The following is a 23446-nucleotide window of genomic DNA, read 5'->3' as shown; positions in this document are numbered from 1 at the left end:
TTTCCTTCAAAGCCCAGGGGAAGAGTCAACTTGCCAACTCCTACAGGAGGCCTGCTCTGCTCCCCAGTTGTTAGTATACTTTTCCCCACCCTCAAAATTTCCTATCTACTTTGTATATATTTTGTTATTTACCCTACTGTGTTCATGTGGTTTCCCCCTTCCCTTCCAACAGGATATAAGCTCACTTTGTAGCCCCAAAGCATAGCACAAGAGATACATCCGGCACACAGTAGGTGTATGCTTGTTGAATTAAAAAAATACATAGTCCTTGTATAACCACTCCTGCACTTTTTTACACTGCTTTCCTTAACTGTTTACAGTGATTATGTAAATGGCTTTAAAAATTTGTTTCTTTTTTGGTTAGCCTGCTTTGTTAAGACAAAATTTATCAAGAAAAATAAAAAGCCCTACTCCTACCATCTGGTTTTATCACTATCTCCACTGTTGAAATCAACATCTCAGCCCAACAGTCCTGGTATAGACATTATAAGAAACATATTTAGTCTAGGAATAAACAATACTTGTTGGAAAACCAGGAAGATTTTATTAATTTTTATGTTCATTCCCCCCTGAAGGAACGGGTAGTTCCTAATGGACTACTACGCTTGCTTCACACAAAGGCCGGGCTTAAATGCCTTGCTTCCAATTTGAATCTCCTGCCTTGCTCTTCATTGGCCAGATGCAACCCCCTGAACTGCCTATGTCATGCCCCACTCAAACAGCTCGTTAAGCATGCGTACAAGCTTCTAACCTTTCACCTGATCAGAAGCCTAGTTCTGCTAGATCACAGCTCTGATTAGAACCAGTCACCTCTGATACTTTACATTACTTTTAATACTATGAAAACAAAATTCCTCCTATTGTTTCCCACAGCCATCTTCCCCTGCTTAAGGTCAGACACTGACATCGTATTTTCTTACATCTTAACAAGTCCAAAGTTCTGATGGTCTTCAAAGTTTTCAGCACATGGTCCTCAACACACCTGCCAGTTCTCTCTGCCTGTCTCCGGAACTACTACTCACAGTATTCTGTGCCCATTCCCCTGTCTCACCTTTATGCCTTCTCTATAGTAGTGCCTAGACTATCTGAATATTTCCAGAGTTGAAAGAGATGACGACTATTCACTTGGTCTCTCTCACTCACTTCTACTGAAGTCTCTCAGGAGCTCCTCTCTTTTCTTAGTTCTCTGTAGATCAAGGCCCCACAGTTCTTCCTCTTGCTCCAGATGGAAAATCAGGTCAGGTTTGGAAACTTGAAATCCTGCTCATGGGGAAGGAAACAGGTTGTGTTGCTTTGTGCTTGGAATCAGGAACAGAGAATAATACACTCTCAGCCCCCTCAGTAAAGGGGGAACAGGTGAACTAGGAAAGAAAGGAAATGCTAGGAGAGAACATGGTGAAAAAACACCTTCAAAGAGTGAGTAGGCCCTCTGAAGGGAAATACAATTTCAAGAACTGGGGCTGTAGGATGGGGAAAGGAAGGGATGGGTAATGAATTAAAGAAGCTAAGGATCCGTATGACAACAAGATCATTTGGTTCAACCCTACTGGGAGGACAGGAAACTCCCACACTTATGGGCTTCATTGGCATCACCAAATGTAACGATAACCTAAAGGGAGCAAGGTAGTTTACTACAGGAAACTCAGTTAATAAGGGCCTGCTCCTGAGAGTCTAAAGAACAGCTGCCTCCACACCAGAGATCAGACCTGTCAGCTTATAATAGTGTGTGAGGTAGTGAGAGAATAAAGTGTGAAGGCTTCACAGGGAATATGTATATATATATGTATTTATATCTAAAATGTTTGAGAATCAATATTTAGAGAAAAGGGAAATGGGATAAATTTGAGTCTGTGGGAATCTGATTATTTAGCCTTTAGGAATGTCTTTCTCCCCCTTCTTCTTTAGATTTATAGATGTCACCTCAGCTGTGAATGGAATACAAGATTGTGAAAGCTTCCCCATGAATAACTCAGGCAAGGCAATATTCAAATAGAGATAGTACAAATTTAGTTAGGATGTGAACCTCACCAGGCCCAAGTTTTGTTTTCCTGTAAATCATATGATTTCAGGAAACCAGATGATATTCCCCTCTCCCGCTCCCCTAGCCTACTTACAAATGGCCATCTTAGCGTTAAAGTTTCCCCATAAGGTAATTCTGTAATTTCTGTGCTTGTATTGGGTAAAAACTTATTCCTGGTTAGATTGTGAGGCCACTCGTCTCCGCAAATGGGGACGGGGGTCCAGCCTCTGGGGTGGGATTTCTTAGAATTGTTTGTACAAAGGTATATATCTCCCTGCTGGCCTTCTCTTCCTTGCCTCTCTTCACTGCTATCTCTGCCCTGGTAGTGAGAGACGCCCAATTCTCAAGATTTGATCAAATAAAGCTTCTGTTTTTTTTCTGCCTTGAGAAACGGAGACACTTCTGTTTTTTCTGCTTGAGTCAGTGGTCTTTTGATCAACACAATAGGAAGCAAAAACATCTTATCTCTGAGATCTAAAGGACTGAGGAGGTTCTGGGTCCCGAGTTAATTTAATTGGCTCTTCCAAGAGCTCCACAGCTTTTAACATGAAGTACCTTACCCAGGAATCCTTACCCAGGAACACCACATTCCCATAATTCTCTAGCATCACATCCCTGTAGAGGGCCTTCTGGTCGGAATCCAGATATGTCCATTCCTTCCTTGAGAAATACAAAGCCACATCCTCGAAGGTCACTGCCTCCTGAAACAACATGTCCTTGCCGTTCCAGAGAGAGTGTCACAACTCTGCCCTGCGTGGTGTGATGGAGAGATCAGAGAGCCTTGGTAAAGGGGAAAGGATATGGATTGAGAGGATCTGATGCTATACAAGTTCCTACTATATTCATAGAGAGGAAGACAGCAGGAGAGAAAGAGGAGAGGGGCATAGGGAAAGTATAAGGAAGTCTCAACCCTAGATCTCAGGGAATATTTATTGGAGTTTGACTAGGCCAACTGTAAGAGCAAAAGCATGAGATTAAGGTGGAGATGAGAGGCGCTCCCTATAAGGAGAGATAAAAATAATTAAGACTCATTTTCTTGAATACTAAAATTTTAGAGGTGACATACTTTCTCCCCTCCTAATCCATCTTTCATAGTATGGAAAAACTACTCCTTAGGCACAGTATTCTACACTAAATCCTTCCATCTATTGACTCCAAAGTCAAGTTCAAACACCTGTGCCTGGTACTCCAGGCCCTATACAATGTCTCAACTCCACCTTTACAACCTCATCTCATACTATATTCCTCATCACATATTCTTCAATTCCTATGTGCTGAGGCTTCCATGACTTTGTTCACACTGTTCCCTGGCTTATAATGTCCTCACACACCCATACAAAACTTGTTTAATTCTTAACAATCTTTTAGAGATCAACTTAAATGCAAAGGCAAAGGACTGCACACATACCCTATGCTTCAATCAAATGGATGTCTTACCATCCCTAAATACATCTAGTTGCTTCCTGGTTTCATGACTTTGCTCGTACCACTCTCTTGGGCTGTAATACTGGCCCTTCCTCCATCTCTGCCCATTGAAATCCTTCAAGGCTTGGCTGAAATGCTACCTCTTCCACAAAGGGTTTCTTAATCACTCCAAACAAAAGTGCTCTGTCATCTCAACTCCCATAGTATTGTGTTTGAACCCAGTTCTATTATTTCATTTTTTGCCTTCCATGACAGGTTTTCTGTTTTATCTTCTCAACTAAATTATGGGTTCCTTCAGGGTAGGGATAATGTCTATTTCATTCCCACCCACCCCACCATACGATGTCCTATGTAAAGTTCTCTAGTAAATAAAAAATCAGTGTCATTCCTCCAACTTTTCCTCCACTCTTTGATTAAGTATGTTTATAAACTATAGGGGAGTTGGGGGGTGGGGAGCATGGAGGGGGAGCCCTCATTGCCAAGTAGTCAACATTGTGGCAGTGAGTCTGGACTCTCTGCTAGGCTGGTCTTGAATGAAGATACACACTCCACTGCTGGGCTCAAAGCTGTTCCAGCTTGGTAGAACTGGCAATTCTTTTGAGAATTCAGACTCCCCTAAACACTGGAGGCATCAGAGAGGGATTTATGTGAAGACTCATATATAGCAGGTGCTCAGATATAATTTGTAGACTGAATTCTGATCACTGGCACTGCCCCCTTTTGATTCTGTACCTATGCCTGCCTTTGACCATCATGATTTAGTTCTTCCTCTCACTTCTGCTTTGTTCTACTAGGTCCATACCTTGACTTAGTCCTTAGACTCCCTTGCCTCTGTTTTAATTCCTGATTTCCAGGCCTATGGCTGGTCTAAGACATAGACAACACAGACTCTCTATTGTTAGATCTGTTTTCCAGAACCCTTCCAGAATACCCACATATCCTTCACTTTAATTAGTCCCTCAATTACCTGCTCCAACTTGCAGGATACAGATTAGCAAAATATAGAGTAGAATAAAAGCTCCAGTAATGGAGAACCTACTGAAGAAGTTCATTCACCTTTTGAACAGCTAAAGCTATTAACAAGTTTTTCCTGTATCTAACTAACATCTGCCTCTACTGTTCCTATTTCTGCCCTCTGGGGCCAAGTCCAATCAATGTTTCATACAGCTCCTAACCCACAGGGCCCAAGGAAATTTCCTAACCCAATTTTGCTGATGCAAAGCACAGCTAGAGCAAATTATCAGAGCTCTAATTTTCTTTCCGTAGTAATTCTCTATAAGCCAGCCCTGCTTATCTCTAAGGCTTCAACAAACTTCCAAGATGTTTAGTTCATATAGACTTTGCAAGATGCCATCACATCCACAAATCCACAGTCATTTGCACTGTAAGATGAAATCCATTCCCTGGATCCAAAGCCTATCTCTCAAGAAACAACTGTTCTGAAAGTCTTGATACAGTTGGGGCCCCAAATACAATTTTGGCTACAGGTCAAGCCCGACAGTTCCCAGTAATTCTTGAAGCTTCTTTGCTACTCATCCACAAGCCTACCAACCAATAGTAGCAGCCATCATTTCTCCTAATGCAGAAAGTTCAGCCATATCCCCAGTGCCAAAGTAGAGCATTAGCTAGGGCGGGGAGAGAGGGGGGAACCTGCATCCTTGAAACCACATGGCCCTCTAGGTTCTCGAGTGCAGTCCTTTGACTGAATCCAATCTTCACAGAATAAATCCCCTTAACAAAAGGAACTATTCTGTAAAACTTGGACTCAGTCAAAAGGCTGCACTCAAGGACCTAGGAGGCTACATGTGGCCTCAAGGCTGCAGGTTCCCCACCCCCAAACTAGGGTATCAAACCCAATAAGCCCCAGTATCATAGATGAACAATGGACTTGAAATCAAAAGACCTAGAATTTGAATCCTGGTTTTGCTGCTCCCTAAATGCATAAGCCCAAGCAAATCACTTCACCTCTGGGCCTAAAAATCTTTATCTGTAAAATGAGGAAGTTGGGCTCGATAATATCTAAGGTCTCCTTCAGCTCCAAATTCTATAACCTATGGGATGTCTAAGATGGGTATCCTATATAAATAATCCCTCATTTCACAATCCTAATTCCCCTCATACATTAGAAATGCATTTACAAAAGAGAAAGAAAGCAAAACCCCTCAATGGACACTGAATAGTCTCCTGGCTGGAATCCAAATCTGATGCCTGAAGATTTCTTCTATCTCAGTGATAAGGCCGGAGGTCTAGAATAGCACCCTTGGAGAATATGCAATGAGTTTATTTGGTTCTGTACAACCTATAGCAATGTTACCCATTTCGGGACTATAAAAGAGGTTGAAGGACCACATCCTTTTAACTTTCACTAGGATTAGGACCAGGACTAGATTACTATTAAGAAGTATACTGAAATCAGTGTTCCTTCTCTCATCCAGGAGTTTTAAAACATCTACCAGGGGCCTGCATTTCTCATAATGGATCTTGCAGGAGGATGGGATTTATAACCCAGTATGAATAAGTGAAGGGGAGACATGAAAACTGCATTTAGAAGACATGCCACCATGTATCAACCTTTGGCATTCATATCTGTGAAATCTATTGGTCTTTTAGTGAACCCATATCTAGAGAGTATCTGGATTTTCTTGTTGGTCCCAGCAGAGTATGTTCAGCATGTACAGATAGCCCTCCAGCAACAACAGAACACCAGCTATATGCCACATTTGAGAAGTAAGCGTCTGACCACAAAATGACTAAATTCCTAGGTTACACCTGTGATCCACACAATCCCAGAATTGGAAAGGTCTTTAGGATTCATATAGGAAAACCTCCCCTCAAGGCAGGTACCCCTTCTACAGACTTCCTTCCAAATGGATCCCTATCAAGCCTCTCCTCAACTACTCCCAGTGTTGGGAACTCCAAAACTCCCAGCCATATCTCACTGCTAACTAATATTAAACTCTAAGACTGAGGTCTTTTTCACATGGCCCATCAAGATAAAGAGTCGGGGGTGGGGAGGAGGCAGAGCCAAGATGGCAGCTGGAAAGCAGGGACTTGCGCGAGCTCCCCTCCAGGTCCCTGCAAACACCTATAAGATAATGGCTCTGAAAAATCTCTAGAGCTGCAGAACCCATGAAATAACAGAGGGAAGCAGGGCTCCAGCCCAGGAAAGCCTGGATGGTTGTGGGGAAGGGTCTGTAGCACAGAGCTGGGAGCGGAGCAGAGCAGAACCCAGCATGGGCTGCACCAGGACCAACCATACAGGGAACCAGGCGGAACAGGCCACGGGGCCCTGAATCATTGAGCTGAGGCAGTTACCAGACTTCTCAACCCACATACACCAAAGACAACAGAGAAGGTTAGTGGGTAGAACTGCTAAAACACAGTGAAAGGAGTGCGTAGTTGGCCCCAGCTCCAGGGGCCCGGAAGTGGTGCAGCTCTGGGGCTGCTTCCAGCTGCAGTTACTTCCGGCCCTAGGCCCACAAGGTGGGAAGAATTAAGTGGCAGATCAGAGCAGGAATGTAGAGCCTGCTTGGATCTGAGTTGTGGTCACGGTTGGCAGTTCTTTGGGGAGGAGGAGCTCTGGTGTGGCAGAGTTTGCTGTGTAGAAGTAGCTTTGAAAACAGCAGCACAAGGCCCCTAAAGCTTGGGACAAAGTACTCTCTACTCTACAAGCAGTCATACCTTTACAAAAAGCTCAAGGGTCAAGTACTTGGCTGGGAACATGGCCAGGAAGCAAAAACACACCCAGATTCAGACTCAGATTTTGGAATCTTTTTTGGTGACAAAGAAGAGCAAAACATATAGCCAGAAGAAGTCAACAAAGTCAAAGGGCCTACATCAAAAGCCTCCAAGAAAAATACGAATTGGTCTCAGGCCATGGAAAAGCTCAAAAAGGATTTGGAAAATCAAGTAAAAGAAGTAGAGGAAAAATTGGGAAGAGAAATGAGAGTGATGCAAGAAAAGCATGAAAAACAAGACAATGACTTGCTAAAGGAGACCCCAAAAATACTGGAGAAAATAACACCTTAAAAAATAGACTAACTCAAATGGCAAAAGAACTCCAAAATGCCAATGAGGAGAAGAATTTCTTAAAAGACAGAATTAGCCAAATGGAAAGGAGGTCCACTGAAGAGGTCCACTGAAGAAAATACTACCTTAAAAATTAGAATAGAGTAAGTGGAAGCTAGTGACATTATGAGAAATCAAGATATTATAAAACAGAACCAAAGGAATGAAAAAATGGAAGCCAATGTGAAATATCTCACTGGAAAAACCACTGACCTGGAAAAACAGATCCAAGAGAGATAATTTAAAAATGACTGGACTACCTGAAAGCCATGATCAACAAAAGAGCCTAGATACCATCTTTCAAGAAATTATCAAGGAAAACTGCCCTGATATTCTAGAGCCAGAGGGTAAAATAGAAATTGAAAGAATCCACCGATCACCTCCTGAAAAAGATCCCAAAAAGAAATCTCCTAGGAATATTGTCACCAAATTCCAGAGCTCCCAGATCAAGGAGAAAATACCGCAAGCAGCCAGAAAGAAACAATTTGAGTATTGTGGAAACACAATCAGGGTAATACAAGATCTAGCAGCTTCAATGTTAAGGGATCAAAGGGCTTGGAATATGATATTCCGGAGGTCAATGGAGCTAGGAATCAAACCAAGAATCACCTATCCAGCAAAACTGAGTATCATGCTCCAAGGCAAAATAAAGACTTTCAATAAAATAGAAGACTTTCAAGCTTTCTCAGTGAAAAGACCAGAGCTGAATAGAAAATCTGACTTTCAAATACAAGAATCAAGAGAAGCATGAAAAGATAAACAAGAAAGAGAAATCATAAAGGACTTACTAAAGTTGAACTGTTTTGCTTACATTCCTACACAGAAAGATGATGTATGTAATTCATGAGACCTCAGTATTAGGGTAGCTGAGGGGAATACACATATACACACGTAGAGAGAGAGACAGAGGGTGAGTTGAATATGAAAGGATGATATCTAAAAAATAAAATCAAATTAAGGGAGGAGAGAAGAATATATTGAGGGAGAAAGGAAGAGATAGAATGGGGTAAATTATCTCACACAAAAGTGGCAAGAAAAAGCAGTTCATTGGAAGGGAAGAGGTGGCAGGTGAGGGGGAATGCATGAATCTTGCTCTCATCAGATTTGACTTGAGGAGGGAATACCATACACACTCAATTGGGCATATTACCCCACATGAAAGTAGGGGGAAGGGGATAAAAAAGAGGGACAATAGAAGGGAGGGCAGATAGGGGGAAGAAGTAATTAAAAGCAAACACTTTTGAAAAGGGACAGGGTCAAGGGAGAAAACTGAATAAAGGGGGACAGGATAGGAGCGAGGGAAATATAGTTAGTCTTTCACAACATGACTATTTATGGGAGTGTTTTGCATAATGATACACATGTGGCCTGTGTTGAATTGCTTGCCTTCTTAGGGAGAGTGGGTGGGGAGGGAGGAGGAGAGAGAATTTGGAACTCAAAGTTTTAAAAGTAGATGCTCAAAAAAAAAAAAAGGTTGTTTTTGCATGCAACGGGAAAATAACATACACAGGCAAAGCAGCATAGAAATCTATCTTGCTCTACAAGAAAGTAAGGGGAAAAGGGATGGGGGAGGAGGGGAAGGGGGGTCGATTGGGGAATGGGGCAATCAGAATATTTGCCATCCTGGAGTGGGGGGAAGGTAGAAATGGGGAGAAAATTTGTAACTCAAAATCTTGTGGAAATCAATGCTGAAAGCTAAAAAATATCAAATAAAGAAAATGATCACAAAAAAAGATAAAGAGTCCCTGTATTCTGTGCCTGCCTAATTAAATTTTTTCACCTAAATACAAGACTTTATATTTTATCACTATTAATTACATAAATTAATAAATTCAGTGCATCATTACAGACTGTGAAGATTTTTTTGAATGCTGGCTCCTTCATCCAGTGTAGTATATTGGTATTGGTTATCCTTCCCAGTTTGTGTCACTTACAAATTAAGTAAGCATTCCATCTCTACACTTATAAAAATACTGAACAGAACAAAGCCATGTTTAACCACAGTTATTTCTCCCACTTCTGAAACCTCATAGCACTATCTATATTACCCATTTAGTCCTAACCACAAACTGTTTTGAATCATTACTATACCGTGTATATGTCTTGTCCCAACAAAAAAACCTCCCTGAAATAGAGATTAGATATTACACTTCTCAATATTTCATGCAACTAGACAGACTTGCATAGAGGAAAATGGTTAATATTTACTGGTGATGAGAAAGAGTTTACCTGTCCTAGGTAAAAACTCCAAAGGCAACAATATCTGGGGCTCCTTGCAACCCTTACCAACACCTGAGAGGTCATAGAATACCACTTCCTTTGATTTCATTCATTCAACAAACCTTTGTTTACATGACCCTCTCCCACCACATATGTAGGCTGCTCAAATTCAATCTGTCCTTTTAGACCTGATAGTATCACTTCTTCCAAGAAGCCTTCCCTCTTAGCTGAAAATCACTGCTCTCTGCTATGGATGCTTAGATCACTTATTTGCATTTATTCCACTCAACAAATAATTATTAAGCATCTAATGTGTCCAAAGAACTGTGCTAGGCACTGTGGAAGATTCAGTGTCACTTGAACTCATTCATCAGGAGAGTGACAAAGTCAGAGTTATACTTTAGGAATACCAATTTGGCAGATTTGTGGAGGATAAAGAGATCCATCCTCCATATAGTTGCCAATTAACATTCTTAAAATACAGATGAGTCTGTGTTACTCTCCTGTTCAGAAATCTTCAAGTGGCTACCTATTGCCTTTGGAATATAATACAAGCTATATCTGACTCCAACCCACTTTTACAGGCTTATTTTGTATTATTCCTATGGCCATTCACTATTCCAGCCAAACTTCTGAGAGCTCAACAATCCATCTCCCAGGTCCATGTCTTTGCACAGACTGTCTCCTCAAACCTAAATCTCTTAGGATCCTTAGCTTCCTTCAAGGCTCAGCTCAGGTGCCTTCTTATAGAAATCCTTTGCTGACCAATAACACCCCATTCAACATACCTGAGTTACTGTATTCTCCATCTCTTCATATCATCTGGTACTTACTTTCTTTTTTCAGGCTATAGCCTCCTTTTAAGTACAAACTCCTTAAGGACAGGGTGTGTTTTGCTTTTGCCTTTGGATTTCCAGATCCCAAAACAACATTTTACAAATAGTACCTGCATAATAAATATTTGTTGAACTGAACACCCCAAGCTTCCATAGTGTTGGGTGGTTACAACTCTCTGACCAAAGCCAATAGGGAATATGAACATGAGAAGTTTTCAAAAAAGAGCAGAGGTGAAATGTTTTGAAGGTGGGGTACATCTAGTTTCTAAAGCAAAGAATGAGCATTATGGATCTCAGAAAGGCTGTAAGTTTTTTGGAAATTACAGCAGATTTTAGTTAGATACAAGGAAAAAATCTCCTAACAATTAAGAATGCCCCAAATTGGAAAGTGGTGCTTTGGGAGGTAGAGGATCTGCTACTACTAGAGGTTTTCAAGCAGAGGCTAAACTGCTACTCAGTGAAGAAGCTGCAGAAAAGTTTTGGGCTGAAGGAACTTTCTGAGGACCCATTCAGCTCAGACCTTCTACGATCCAAATTCAACATCCTACTAATGGGAGCCAACTCCAAAAATTACAGAACTTCATAGTTCAAAGGACCTCAGAATCCAAACCCCTTTATTTTCCAGGTTGGGAACCTGAAGGCCAGAAAGGCAGGGTGGGGATTTAGGAAAGATTACACAGCAAAATATTGGGAAAAGAAAAAAAAAAGTTCAGCAAAACCAACCAATACACAGACTGCAGAAGACCCTTTTAAATTTCAAAAATTTTTGCATCCTCTTGCCTTATAAAATCTCCTCTTCCTGATATTCTCTCCTCCCTTTCACCACTCCTTCTCAATCTCCTTTGATGGGGAATAATCTTTAACAAGCCCCAGTTCAGAAGGCAAAGAATGTAATCACAAAATTTTAACAAGGTGTTAAATTGACTGTAAAGATGAATCTCCCCTTGATTCTGTTACGTGACAGAATTAAAGGGACCAATCTTATTGGAAGAGCAAATATTATTATTAAAGTCTTTGCAGCTAAACCCTAAGGACTAAAGTTAAATTTTAGGAAGTGCAAGTTCATAAGTGTTTTATAGAGGAGATCCTCGCAGGGTGGAAAGAGGGATGATTCTATTCTGTTCACTCCACAGGCATGGGGACTAGCAGTGACTTGCCTAGAAGTTTGAGTCTATCAATTCAAGAGCTCAAGGCACAAATGAAAGAGCAGAAGCACATTACAGACAGAAACAGATAAAGAAAGGCAGTTACAAGGAGAAAGCAGTTCGTAGGAATGAGATATCAGTCACAGCATTCAGTCATCTATGGAAAGGAGCAGATGCAGAGAACCTGACTGCCGGGTAGAGACATTACCAAGGTGAGCTATACGAGGACTCTACAAAGAGATAAAGGGCATGCAGGACCTCAAGTACCAGGAGTGAACTGCCTTTGCTACAGCAGTATCCTACATATAAACTGTACTACCACTGTACTCTAAATTTGGACCCACTCTTCCCACGGGTGCTGTGTATTTATAGGAGAGTACACCCCAGGTTTATGGAGGGAATGTTTTGTAGGTGTTGTTAGTTTAATATATTAGTAAATGTCTGTGCTAAGCCTATAGCTATGACTGATGTTTAATGGAAGCACACTGGTGGGGGCTCATGAATGATACTGTTAAGAGTGCAGAACCACAGGGTTACCCTTTCTACCCAAGATAGCATCAACCCTCTGGGGACCCAACCCATGAGCACAAGTTGGGGAGGCAGCCCAGGGAGCATACTATAATAGGATTATAAATTTAGAGCTGGAAGGAACCTCAGAAATAATGTAGTCCCACCCCTCATTCAATAAACAAGGAAATTGAGGCCCACAGATGTTAAGTAACTTGTCTAAGGTCACATAAGTAGTAGGTGGCAGAAACAGGTCTTAGGGTCTCTGGCTACAAATCTAGCACTCTTTCTAACATACAAAGCTGCCCCTTTAGTTTTCTCATCTTTAAATTAAGGGAAGTTGGATTAGACAATCTCTAAGATCCCTTACAGCTCTAAATCATCTTCTGAATGATCCTTCGTTCTTCCAATACATGGACTTTCCTAGACCTAGGCCTTCTTCCCAGTCCAATCTCTTTTGAGCTACCATGGGTTAAACTATCATTTCTATGCAGATGATTCCCAGATCCATATATCTAGCACTAGTCTCTCTCCTGAGGTCCAGTCCTGCATCACCAACTGCCTAATGGAAATTTCTAAATAGCTATGACATAGACATCTCAAATTCAACAAGTCCAAAACAGAGCACCTTTACGCCCAAACTCTCCCCAGTCTTAACCACTGTTTCTGCTGAAGATACCACCATTCTTCCAAATACCCAGAATCATGGAATCATGTCTACTTCTCTCAACTCTCCCTATCCTTCCCTCAAGGGGTGGAGGAGTCTTCTCTATTTCTCCTTCCCATCTCTCAGTCTAAACCATCCCCTTCTCTCCACTCACTCAACTACTGACCTAGTTCAGATTCTCACCACTTCAACCTCTGGATTATCATAACTGCTTGAATGGTCTCCCTGCCTTAAATCTCTCCCCTCTCCAATCCATCCTCCCCCCACAAAGCTGACAAATTTGGTATTTCTAAATCACAAAACCGACCTCGTCAGTGACTCCCGACTGCCTCTAGGATAAAATATAATACAAACTCTTCTACTTGGCATTTAAAACCTCCAGCTTATCTTTCCAAGATCATTTTATCTATTTTCCATCAAGAGCGCTACCAGATTGTTCCTGGTACATGGCGTTCCATCTCCTGCCTCCATTCGGTATTTATCTTGACTCATACACAGTTGTTTGCCCGTCATCTCCTCCGTTAGACTGTGAGCTCCTTGAAAGTCCTAATAGGTGCTAAATGACTAAATGCTAATTGACACTTGGCTAATGCTAAACTGACGGAATAAATGCTGTCTCTCCTCATGTCCACCTCTTAGATCTTCAGTTTCCTTCAAGACTCTGCTCTGGTGCCCCCTCCAGCAGGAGGCCCATCACGATTTGTGTTGGTGTTTTCTCTTTGTTTCTCTGTGTTCGTGGGTTTTCCTGCCCAACAGAAGTGTTTCTGTCTCTACAACTTCACAGCGCCCAGCACAGGGTCTGGCCCACAGCGGGCGCTCATTAAACCCTGGGAATGGATAAGAGGTAACCGAGGCCCGCGGTGGGATAGGGCTCTGCCGGGCCGGGGTCTCCACACTCCAGCTTGGGCTCCTTCCCAGGCACGCGGTGCCACATTAACCCCCTTGCCCCGTCCCGAGCAGGACTCACCCTTGGCTGCGGCCCAAAAGGGCGGCCCACACCGGGAAAGGCCCTTAGAGAGGACCTGCGGAAGGGAAACATGGACCTGGGACCACGACCCAGACAGAGTTAACCCCCAACGAAAGAGCAATCTCGCCCGACCTCTGGGGCACTTCCGGGCCGCTCTAGGAACTAGGAGGCCTCCTCTCGTTGGCTGCTCCGCTTGCGGACCCTTCCGTCCCACCCCACCCTAACCCAGCGCGGCAGCAATGGAGCCCCGCCTACCGCAGCATGTGCCAAACAGTCTTCACCCCCTCACCCCCCCCTACCCCGACCCCCGAGCGTGGGATTGGAGGTAGCCGGTGCCTGCCCAACTCCGGACCCCGCCTTACCCCCCCCCCCCACGTGCTCAGCCTGGATTTGAGGGCAGAAACCAGACCACCGTAAATGGGCAAGCAGGCTAGAGCGGGCAGTGGATCCTGGCTTGATAGTTTAACCAGGTTGCCTTGGAAATTCGTTTCGTGTTTCTTAAGGAGGCACTTCTGAACACACCTCCAGGCACCAGACACCTGGCAATTCTGTCTTTCTCCGTGATTTTGGCACCTGGCTCACAGCCTTGCTCTTAAACCCTTCCCCTGCCAACATTTCCAAAGACTTTCATATCTGTTTTTCTGAATTCTGTACTCAGTTTCTGAGGCCTGAGGAAAGGCCACTTAATCAGTGAGTTTTTATTAAGTGCCTACTAAGTACTAGGCACTGTACTAAATTGCACCTGGCAATTGAGCTCATTTTCCAATTAGATAAGTGGTGAACAGTTTTCCAAAAAGTTGCTAAGCAACGGAAATCATATGAAAGATTGCTCCAGATTAAAAAGAGAAATTAAAAAATTAAATACCTCTGAAGTTTCACCTCACACCCAGCAAACTAGCAAATACAATAACAGACAGAAATAGCTTTGAAAGGGTTGCCAGAAAATAACCCTAATGAAGTGTTGGTGGAGCTGTGAATTGTCCAAATATTCTGGAAATCAATTTGAGATTATGCAAGAAAAGCGATTAAATTGTTCATATCCTTTGACCCAGAAACCCCAGCGCTGGGCATATACACCAAGGACAGCAAGGCTAAAAAAAAAGATCCCAAACATATCAGAATTTTCACAGCAGCTCCCTTTGCTGTAGCAAAATACTGGTTGGAGGATAACTGAACAAATTATGGAATCTTATCGTTAGGAATAACAAATAAGAGAAATTAAAAAAAAACATGAAAAGACTTGTGTGAACTAATGTATAATGAAGTAAGCTGAACCAGGAAAACAATAGACATAATAGCTACAATAATGTAAACAAAAACACCCATCTGGTCTGTTATAGAGGAGGGTTCATTTTTGTGGGAAGGTTGAAATGACTGATGCAAAGATAAAAGTCATCAATTATGCACTTTAAAAAAAAATAAGATTCAAGATTCAGAAATTAAAGAAGCCAAAGACTCATAGACTTTATGACTATACATCCTGAATATACATATAAACTTCACGACTATACATCCTGAATACCATTTGAGACTGATGAAGGAGATGAAAATGCAAACACTAGACATTATAAGAAAAGTTACCTATAAGGTAGTAATTTAGGAATCAGCTATTTGTTTTTGGTCAGGCCACTAGGATTGGAGCAAAGGAGAAAATTTAAACCCAATGCAGAAAAAGGATAATGATAAGACGTGCAGTTTTAACAGCTTCATTTTGATTTGTTCAAATAAGGTGTTGACTCTAAAGAGTGGTTAGTGAATATGGGTAAAATTATTAACTTACTTATCTCCATTTCTTATAATAGTTTAACTTACACTCACGTTAGTGAGGAGGACAAGAGGACCTAGAAAGTATCTCAGGCACTAAAGACTTAGAAAAGTAAAAAACATGGAATGGCAATTTAGAAGACAAATGCATTTGCAAAACATTAGGAGAAAGATGCAGATTACAAACAGAATCCCATCATAAAACAGCAAACACCATTAATGCCTAATTTTGGCCTGGAATGTAAGTTCCTTGCAAGTAAGGAATGTTTTATTCATTGTATTTGAACCCCCATTGTTTAACACAGTTCCTGACAACATAGTTTATTTCTTGATCGAATGACTAAAGAAATGAGCAGGCGGCATCTAGGTGATGCAGTAGATAGAACACTGGCACTGGAATCAGGAGAACCTGAGTTCAAATGCTGTCTCAGACACTTACTATCTGTGTGACCCTGGGCAAGTAACAACCCCAATTGCCTCAACAACAAAGGAAAGAAATGAGCATCATGAGTGTAGAAGGCCGTAAACATTTTCAGACCAAGTTGCTGTGTAGGTTGGTTTTCCTTTGTCATAAGGGAAGGCTCACTGTGTTAGGGGTGGTGGTAAAGTCAATATAACCCAACTGTGGTATAAAGAGAAGATATCAATAAAGCTTTTTTTAAAGTATCATTTTCGCATATATTTAAAATAAAATGTTATTTGAATTTTATATTGTCTTTTCTTTTTACATGATCTACATTTCCCACTGTCTCTCTCATCCCCTTCCAGAAAGCCATCCTTTATAATAACAAATTTAAAAAAAGAAAAAAGAAAAAAATTACCCCCACTAACCAACATATCAAAAAAAAGTCAGATTATTATATGTATACAGTCTTCTACAACCATGGTCCCCCACTTTTCCAAAGAAGGACAGGAAGATATCTTTTCATATCTCTTCCTTGGGACTGTAACAACAATGTTACTTGCAGTGACCGTGGAGGTGTAAGGTCAAGAACACCAGCACACAGGAGGGCTGCTAGGGCTGCTAAACCTGCTTTTCTAAGAAAAGCAACTTTAAGGGGTTTACAATCTCACTTTAATTAAACAAACATATATCATTCACTTAGTTCAGGGGGGAAAAGATCAACCCCCTGAACTTCAGAGCAAATATAAACAGAAGTTACAAACAGAAAAAATAACACAAATCAACAGACAGGCTTCTAACTGTCTGACTATAGCAATATATAGAGTTACCAGAGAGAGAAGCACCAACATCTGGGTTTTCAAAGCTTTGGGGCTCCTTCACGGCTACCCAGAGTCTCGTCTGGCCAAATCACACAAACGCTCTTCCAATGAATGAGCTCCAAAGCAAAATGCTAACCTCAGAGGATATAGACTGTTTCCAATCAAGGATTCTTGATTCAAAGATGACTGATTCAAACAAAGGCAAGATTCAATCAAAGGCACCTGATTGCCTTAGTGCTGAGAAGCACTCCAAAAGAAAAAACAGCAAAAAGTCCCACTCTGCTTGCCATTACAGGGACCAAAAATGATCATTATAATTTTGCAGTAATTTTGTTGTTGTTCTTTTCATTTACATTGCTGTAGTTATTGTGCATATTGTTTTCCTGGTACTGCTCACTTCAGTTGTTATCAAATAAAATTAGTATTTCCATGATTTTCTGAATTAATTATATTCATTATTCCTTATAACACAGTTATATTCACTTACTATGGTATACTTAGCCATTTCCTAATCAATGGGCATCTAATTTGTTTCCAGTTCTTTGATACCACAAAAGGTGTTGCTGCAAAGATTTTATTGCATTTGGGATTGCAATTTTGTTACTGACTTCTGGAGCAGGGGGAGAAAGAGGGAAGAGGTATATGCCTAGGAGTCACTGGGTCAAAGGCCATGTACATTTTAGTCACTTTTTTGTTTAATACAAAATTGCTTTCCAGAAGGTTCAATCAAATTTACAGATATACCAACTATTGTGTCTGTCTTTCCATAGCCTCTTGAACATTGATAATTACTTTCTTTTGTCCTCTTTGTCAGTTTGATTATTATGAGGTGAAGACTTCAAGGTTTTTTTTAAATTTGTATTTTTCTTATTAGTGATTTGGAGTAGTCTTTCCTATGATTGTTAATAGCTTGTAATTATTTTGAGAATTGTTTGGTCATATCCTTTGACCACTCATCTACTGAGGAATGGCCTTTGGTCCTTAATTTCTAATGGTGTTCACAGAGGTGGGTAGGTGGTACAGTGGATTGAGCACTACGCCTAGAGTCAGAAGACCTAAACTCAAATTTGGCCTCTGACATGTCGCAATTGAGCAAGTCACTTTACCTCCATCTGCTTTAGTTTCCTCATCTACAAAATGGGGATGATGATGAGGATGGCAACTTCCTCCCAGGGTTGTTGTGAGGATCAAATGAGATTCCAAATTATATACATACATATACATCCGCACACACACATATATATATATAATATATATACACATACATATCTATATGTACATATCTTTGCAAAACTTGAAATGTTATATAAATGCTAACTACTATATCTTGTACTTGTATCAGACATATCTGATAATAAAAATTTTCCAATTGACCATTTCCCTTCTTATCCTAGTTGTGTCAATTTTGTTCATACAATAGCTTTTAAATTTCACCCAAGCAAAATTAACTTTTGTAATTGCCTCTTTCTTTTGTTTGAAGACTTTACCTCCCCTCTAGTTTTGAAAGGCTATGAAAGATCTGATTATCTTTTAATTTTTTTAAGGCATGATCTTTAATAATCAGGTCATGTATTCATCTAGAATTTATTGTGGTATATGGTGTAACATGTTAGTTTAAACCTAATTTTTGCCATATTGTTTTCCAGTTCCCCAGCAATTCTTGTCTAAGTTCTTTCAGAAGTAATTCATTTTCAGCTTTAGGTTATTGCATCTAATTATTTTTTTATTCTTCCTTTTCTAGTCTGCTCCAGTGATCTACCTATCAAATGATTTTGATGATTATTGCTTTATAATATAGTTTGAAGTCTGGAAGTGTTATTCCTCTTTCATTCCTTCCCTTGACATTCCAGATCTTTTTTCCCCTTCAAATGAGTTTTAATATCATTTTGTCAAGTGTTGTAAAATATCCCTTTAATAGTTTAAGTGGGAGAGCACTAAACCTGTAAACTAATTTTAGTAATATTGTCATTTTTATTATATGGGCACAGCCCTGCCACAAGCACTGAATATCACTAGAATTATTGATGGTTCTTTATTTCTTGAAAGCGGTGATTCTTAAAAATCATATCTATATAGGTACTAAATGTGCCTTGGTAGAATGACTCTCAGGTTATTTTATGCATTTTGTAATTATTTTGAATTGGACTTCCCTTTTTATCATTGCCTCCCAGATTTCGTTATTGCTACACAGAAATGTTACCATTTTTGTAGGAGCGCAGGAGGAGATTTCGGTGTCTACAACTTTACTGAACGTATCGTTTTACTTTCTTAGCTGATTCCCCAGGTTTATCTGAGTAAACAACCACGTTATTTGCCAACAGGGATAGTTTTGTTTTCTCTTTGCCTATTTATGTTTTTAATTCTTCTCTTGTCTTATTGTTATTGCTAGCAATTCTAGAACTGTATCAAATTGTGGCAGGAAAAGGTAACATCTTTACTTTATTCTGGTATTTTGCATATATCGCTAGGGTTTAGATAATTTTAATCAGATTTTTTAAAAAAATATCCTTTTATGCTTATACTTTGTTGAGTTTGCTTTTTTTGTTTGTTTTTAGTGTAAGGAAGTAGTCCTTGAAAGCTGAAGATGTAATCATAGAAAAGGAGTAGAGATTTCAACTGTACAAGATGTGGTGATCTTAAAAGGTGATCTCTCATGACACAGTAGTACCTTTAGTGAATCAGAAAAAAGAAGCAATATAGATGACCTTTAAAAGTCATTTCACTGAATCTGAGAAATAAAGCATGGAAAGGGAGAAAAGAAATCTACAAGAAGTCACATGGAGCCAAGAAGTGTAGGCAGAGGCAACTACCACAAATAAAGAGGTCAGGATTCAGAGATAAAGAAAGAGACAGAGTCAGAGAGACTGAGAGAGGCTATTTGGGACACTCTGACATTCATTGTGTCATGACAGAATTGGTATAAATGAAACACACTTCCAACCCCAATTACAGATGACCAAGATGATAACCCTTTACCTCCTTTTTCCTCTTGAGCTTCTTCATGAGAACCTGAAGCCTTTTCTTCTGGGCATATGGGGGAAGTCTGTTACCTTTGTTTTAAATGTTTACTTTGTCAGTCAATAAACATTTATTAAGTGCCCACTATGTGCCAGGAACTATGCTCTATGTTTCTATATAAAGAGTGGAGTATATTTATTAGAATTACAGTTGGTAGGAAGCAACTCTGAGAGAAACATCCCCCAGAGAAGAAATACAGAGAAAGATCTAATAAAGAAGTGTTTTGCCAGAAGCATTATCTCTGACTGGGAACTTGCAGGTAACAAAATGATAAAGAACATTATAGATTCCTTGTTACTGCTTCCCAGAATGGAAGAGCATTTATTCTTGAGAAACACATCTGGGGAAAGTGCCCATAGTAGCGTGAGGGTAAAATAGGAGTGGCTGAACAACCATGACCACCACACTATTTTTTAAATAGTATTGTTAATATTATTAGTAAACACTAAATAAATGAGTGATGTGCCTTGTCAAAGGTTTTTTGCATTGTTTAATTAATAATAAGAATATCTAATGTTTATATAGTGCTTACTATGTACCAAGTGTGCTAAGCACTTTATACAACAATCCTGGGAGGTAGGAGCTATTATTATCCCCATCTTACAGATGAGGAAACTGAGACAAGCAGAAGTTTAGTGATTTTCCCAGGGTCACACAGCTAGTTAAATGTCTGAGGCCAGATTTGAACTCATGTCTTCTTGTCTCCAGACCCAGTGCTCTAATATGATTATGTTAACTGTTTGCTTAATTTGAATTATCCTTGTGAGGCGGATGGAAGAGATAGTAGTATATCAAGAAATGACTGTGGTATACATTTTTTAAAAAACATATGGCATCAGTAAAAAAAAAAATTTAAATAAAATTCTTGGTAATCATAGAGAGAGCGTTCTCAGTGGAAGGATAGAATGAGAAGCCAAATTGCCAGGAAATGAGAAGTTGAGGAATTGGAGGCAATGAGTACAGACAGCCTTTTCTAGGAGTCTGGCTGTGAAGGGAAGAAGAGATATAGGACAATAGCTTTAGGGAATGGCAGGGTCATGTGAAGATTTTTAAGGATAAAGGAGATCTGCCAGTGGATATGGAGACACTGAAGGTAAGAGAAATAAAGGATTGAACTCCCCGATGAGAAAAGTAGGGATGAGATCAAAAGCATGAATGGGTGGGGTTAGCTATACTTAGGAGGGGCACACCTCTTCATCAAAGACTAGAAGCATCACCTACATCATAGCAAATAAGGACAGAATAAAGGCTAATGAAGAAGGATTTTGAGATGTTGAGGGCAGGAGGAATATGGCCTCTATTTTCTCAGTAAAATATGAGGCACAGCCCTCCATTGAGAGGTAGGGGACAGAAGTGGTATAGATCTGGAGAAAAGGGTTTGGAATAGCTGCTGAAGAAAGTATTATCATCAATCAGGGAGAAGTAAAAGTACTATACTGAGGACCCAACTGAGATCAGATAAACAGTTTCTAGGATACAGTTGTTTGACTTTCTCCTGAGTAAGAATAATAACAGCAGATGATGAGGGTAACATCGGGTTGGGAGTTTGGCAAAACAGAACTGGTAATCAAGGAAGGTGGGAAGAAAGGCCAAGGTAGCTAATGTGTAGTTGTACTCATCAAGACTTTGAAAAGTAAGGCCAGAGAAGAACAGGTAGGAGTGTGAGAACTGGAAGTTATAGTGAGAAATAAGAATAGATTTAGAAGGCAGAATGAGAGGTTGATAAAGAAAAGGTTGTGGTCAAGGAGCAGAGCAGCATCTCAGTCCCAGCCTCCAAGCTAGGCTAAAGACTACAGTGGAATAAATAGGACAAAATCCCAGACCAAAATAAAGCCTCCAGTGCAGTCATTATGAATCTGCATGGCTATCCAGCTAGCTAATAGTGGCTGAAACCAGAAACAATTTACTGGAACTCCAATGAGGCGCAAGTCCACAGGTGTGATGCTCAGGTCCAGAAACTGCAGAACTCAGACCAGAAGTGTGGCAATAGAATTTTTAGCACAAAAAGCTAGCCAGTCTCCTGCCTGAGATGTCCCTGAAATCCTAGAATAACACAACATTCAGTATTCTAAGAAACGAAAAGAAGGATTCTAGAGGACACAAGCACAGCCCAGACAGTCCCTCCAGAAATATGCAGAGATCAATCCTAATATAAAGTCCAAAGTCAGGGAGTATGCTAGAAAAATGGGGGGGGGGAAGAATCCCACTGTAAAAAACAATTATGGTGATAAGGATGCTCAAGATATAAACCCTGAAGAAGAGATTGACTCCTAAACATTACAAGCAAGGCCTCAAAGAAAGACATAGCTTAGGCATAAATTCAACTAGAAATCCTGAAAGTAAGTTTCTTAAGAGTTTAAAGAAATTTTTTTTTAATATATGAAATAAGAGTGCTAGAAAAAAAATTAGAAAATAAGTGAGAGCTATAGAATTAGAAAGGGAATTAATAGTTTGGTACAAGAGGTACAAAACCTTACCCAAGCAACAAACTCCTTGAAAATTAGAGTCAATCAAACAGAAAACAGTGACTTCATGAGACAATGAGAAAAATTAAAATAAAGTCAAGTAACTGAAAGAGTCAAAGAAAATATAAGATATCTCATAGCAACACAGATCGAGACATAATTTAAGAATCCCTGGAATACCTGAAAGTCATGACCAAAAAAAGGGCCTAGATGTCTTGTATCTATATAGGTTCTGAGTGTGCTTTGTAAGGTTGACATTATAGGAAATTATAAAAGTGCCCAGACTTCTTAGAACCAGAGGGCAAAGTGGAAATAGGAAAAAAAAATAAAACAAAACCATTGGTCACTTTCTGAAACTCCAAAACGAAAACTGCCAAGAACATCATAGTCAAAATCCAGAGCTTCCAAATCAAAGGAAAAAAATACAGCAAGCACCCAGAAAGAAAGAATTCAATGTACTTAAGAGTCACAATCAGGATCACACATGATTTAGCAGCTACCACTAAAAAGAAGCAGAGAGCTTGGGATATGATATTCAAGAGTGTAAAAATTCAAGACTTACAACCAAGAATAACTTATCCTGTACAACTGAGTATAATCCTTCAAGTTGAAAAATAGATCTTTAATGAAATAGAGGACTTCCAAGTATTCCTGATAAAAAGACAAAGCTACATAAAAATTTAGAAGTTCAAACACAGGAGTCAAGAGAAATATAAAACAGTAAATGTTAACAATAATAAGGGACTAAACAAGGATAAACTGTTTATATTCTAATACGGAGAGATGATAAATGTGTAAACCCTCAACCCTATTATCATCAAGGGGAAAAAAGAGAGTCTAACCAGACAGAGGGACTGAAAGTGATTCTGTTATATCTTGATGATCTTAAAAGAAGAATGGAAAGGGAAGGGAAGGGAAAAGTAATACACCTGAACCTCACTCTCACTTGAATTGGTCAAAAGAAGGAAGAAAATACGACACACAGACACATTTGTTTACGAAGTAAAGGAAGAGTAGATTAAGGGAGGGATTAATCTAAGCAAAACAATCTCTAAGGATATATGAAAACATTTATAACAGCTCTTTTCGCAGTGGCAAAGAATTGAGATCTGAAGGGAGT

General features: G+C 40.1%; 1 protein-coding gene across 1 annotated transcript in view; it reads right to left on the bottom strand.

Annotated features, from left to right (window-relative positions):
- Nucleotides 1-23446, bottom strand: part of LOC118856194 (zinc finger protein 850-like) — a 39069-nt gene that overhangs the window by 5754 nt on the left and 9869 nt on the right. Inside the window, exon 4 of the mRNA XM_036766340.1 lies at nucleotides 16853-16887. Within this exon, the coding sequence (XP_036622235.1) occupies nucleotides 16853-16887 (35 nt within the window). The remainder of the gene's footprint in view (nucleotides 1-16852; nucleotides 16888-23446) is intronic.

Source organism: Trichosurus vulpecula, chromosome 1, assembly GCF_011100635.1.
Source record: "Trichosurus vulpecula isolate mTriVul1 chromosome 1, mTriVul1.pri, whole genome shotgun sequence".
Taxonomy (NCBI): Eukaryota; Metazoa; Chordata; class Mammalia; order Diprotodontia; family Phalangeridae; genus Trichosurus; species Trichosurus vulpecula.
Note: the sequence above shows the minus strand (reverse complement) of the source record. Positions and strands in the feature narration are given on the sequence as shown.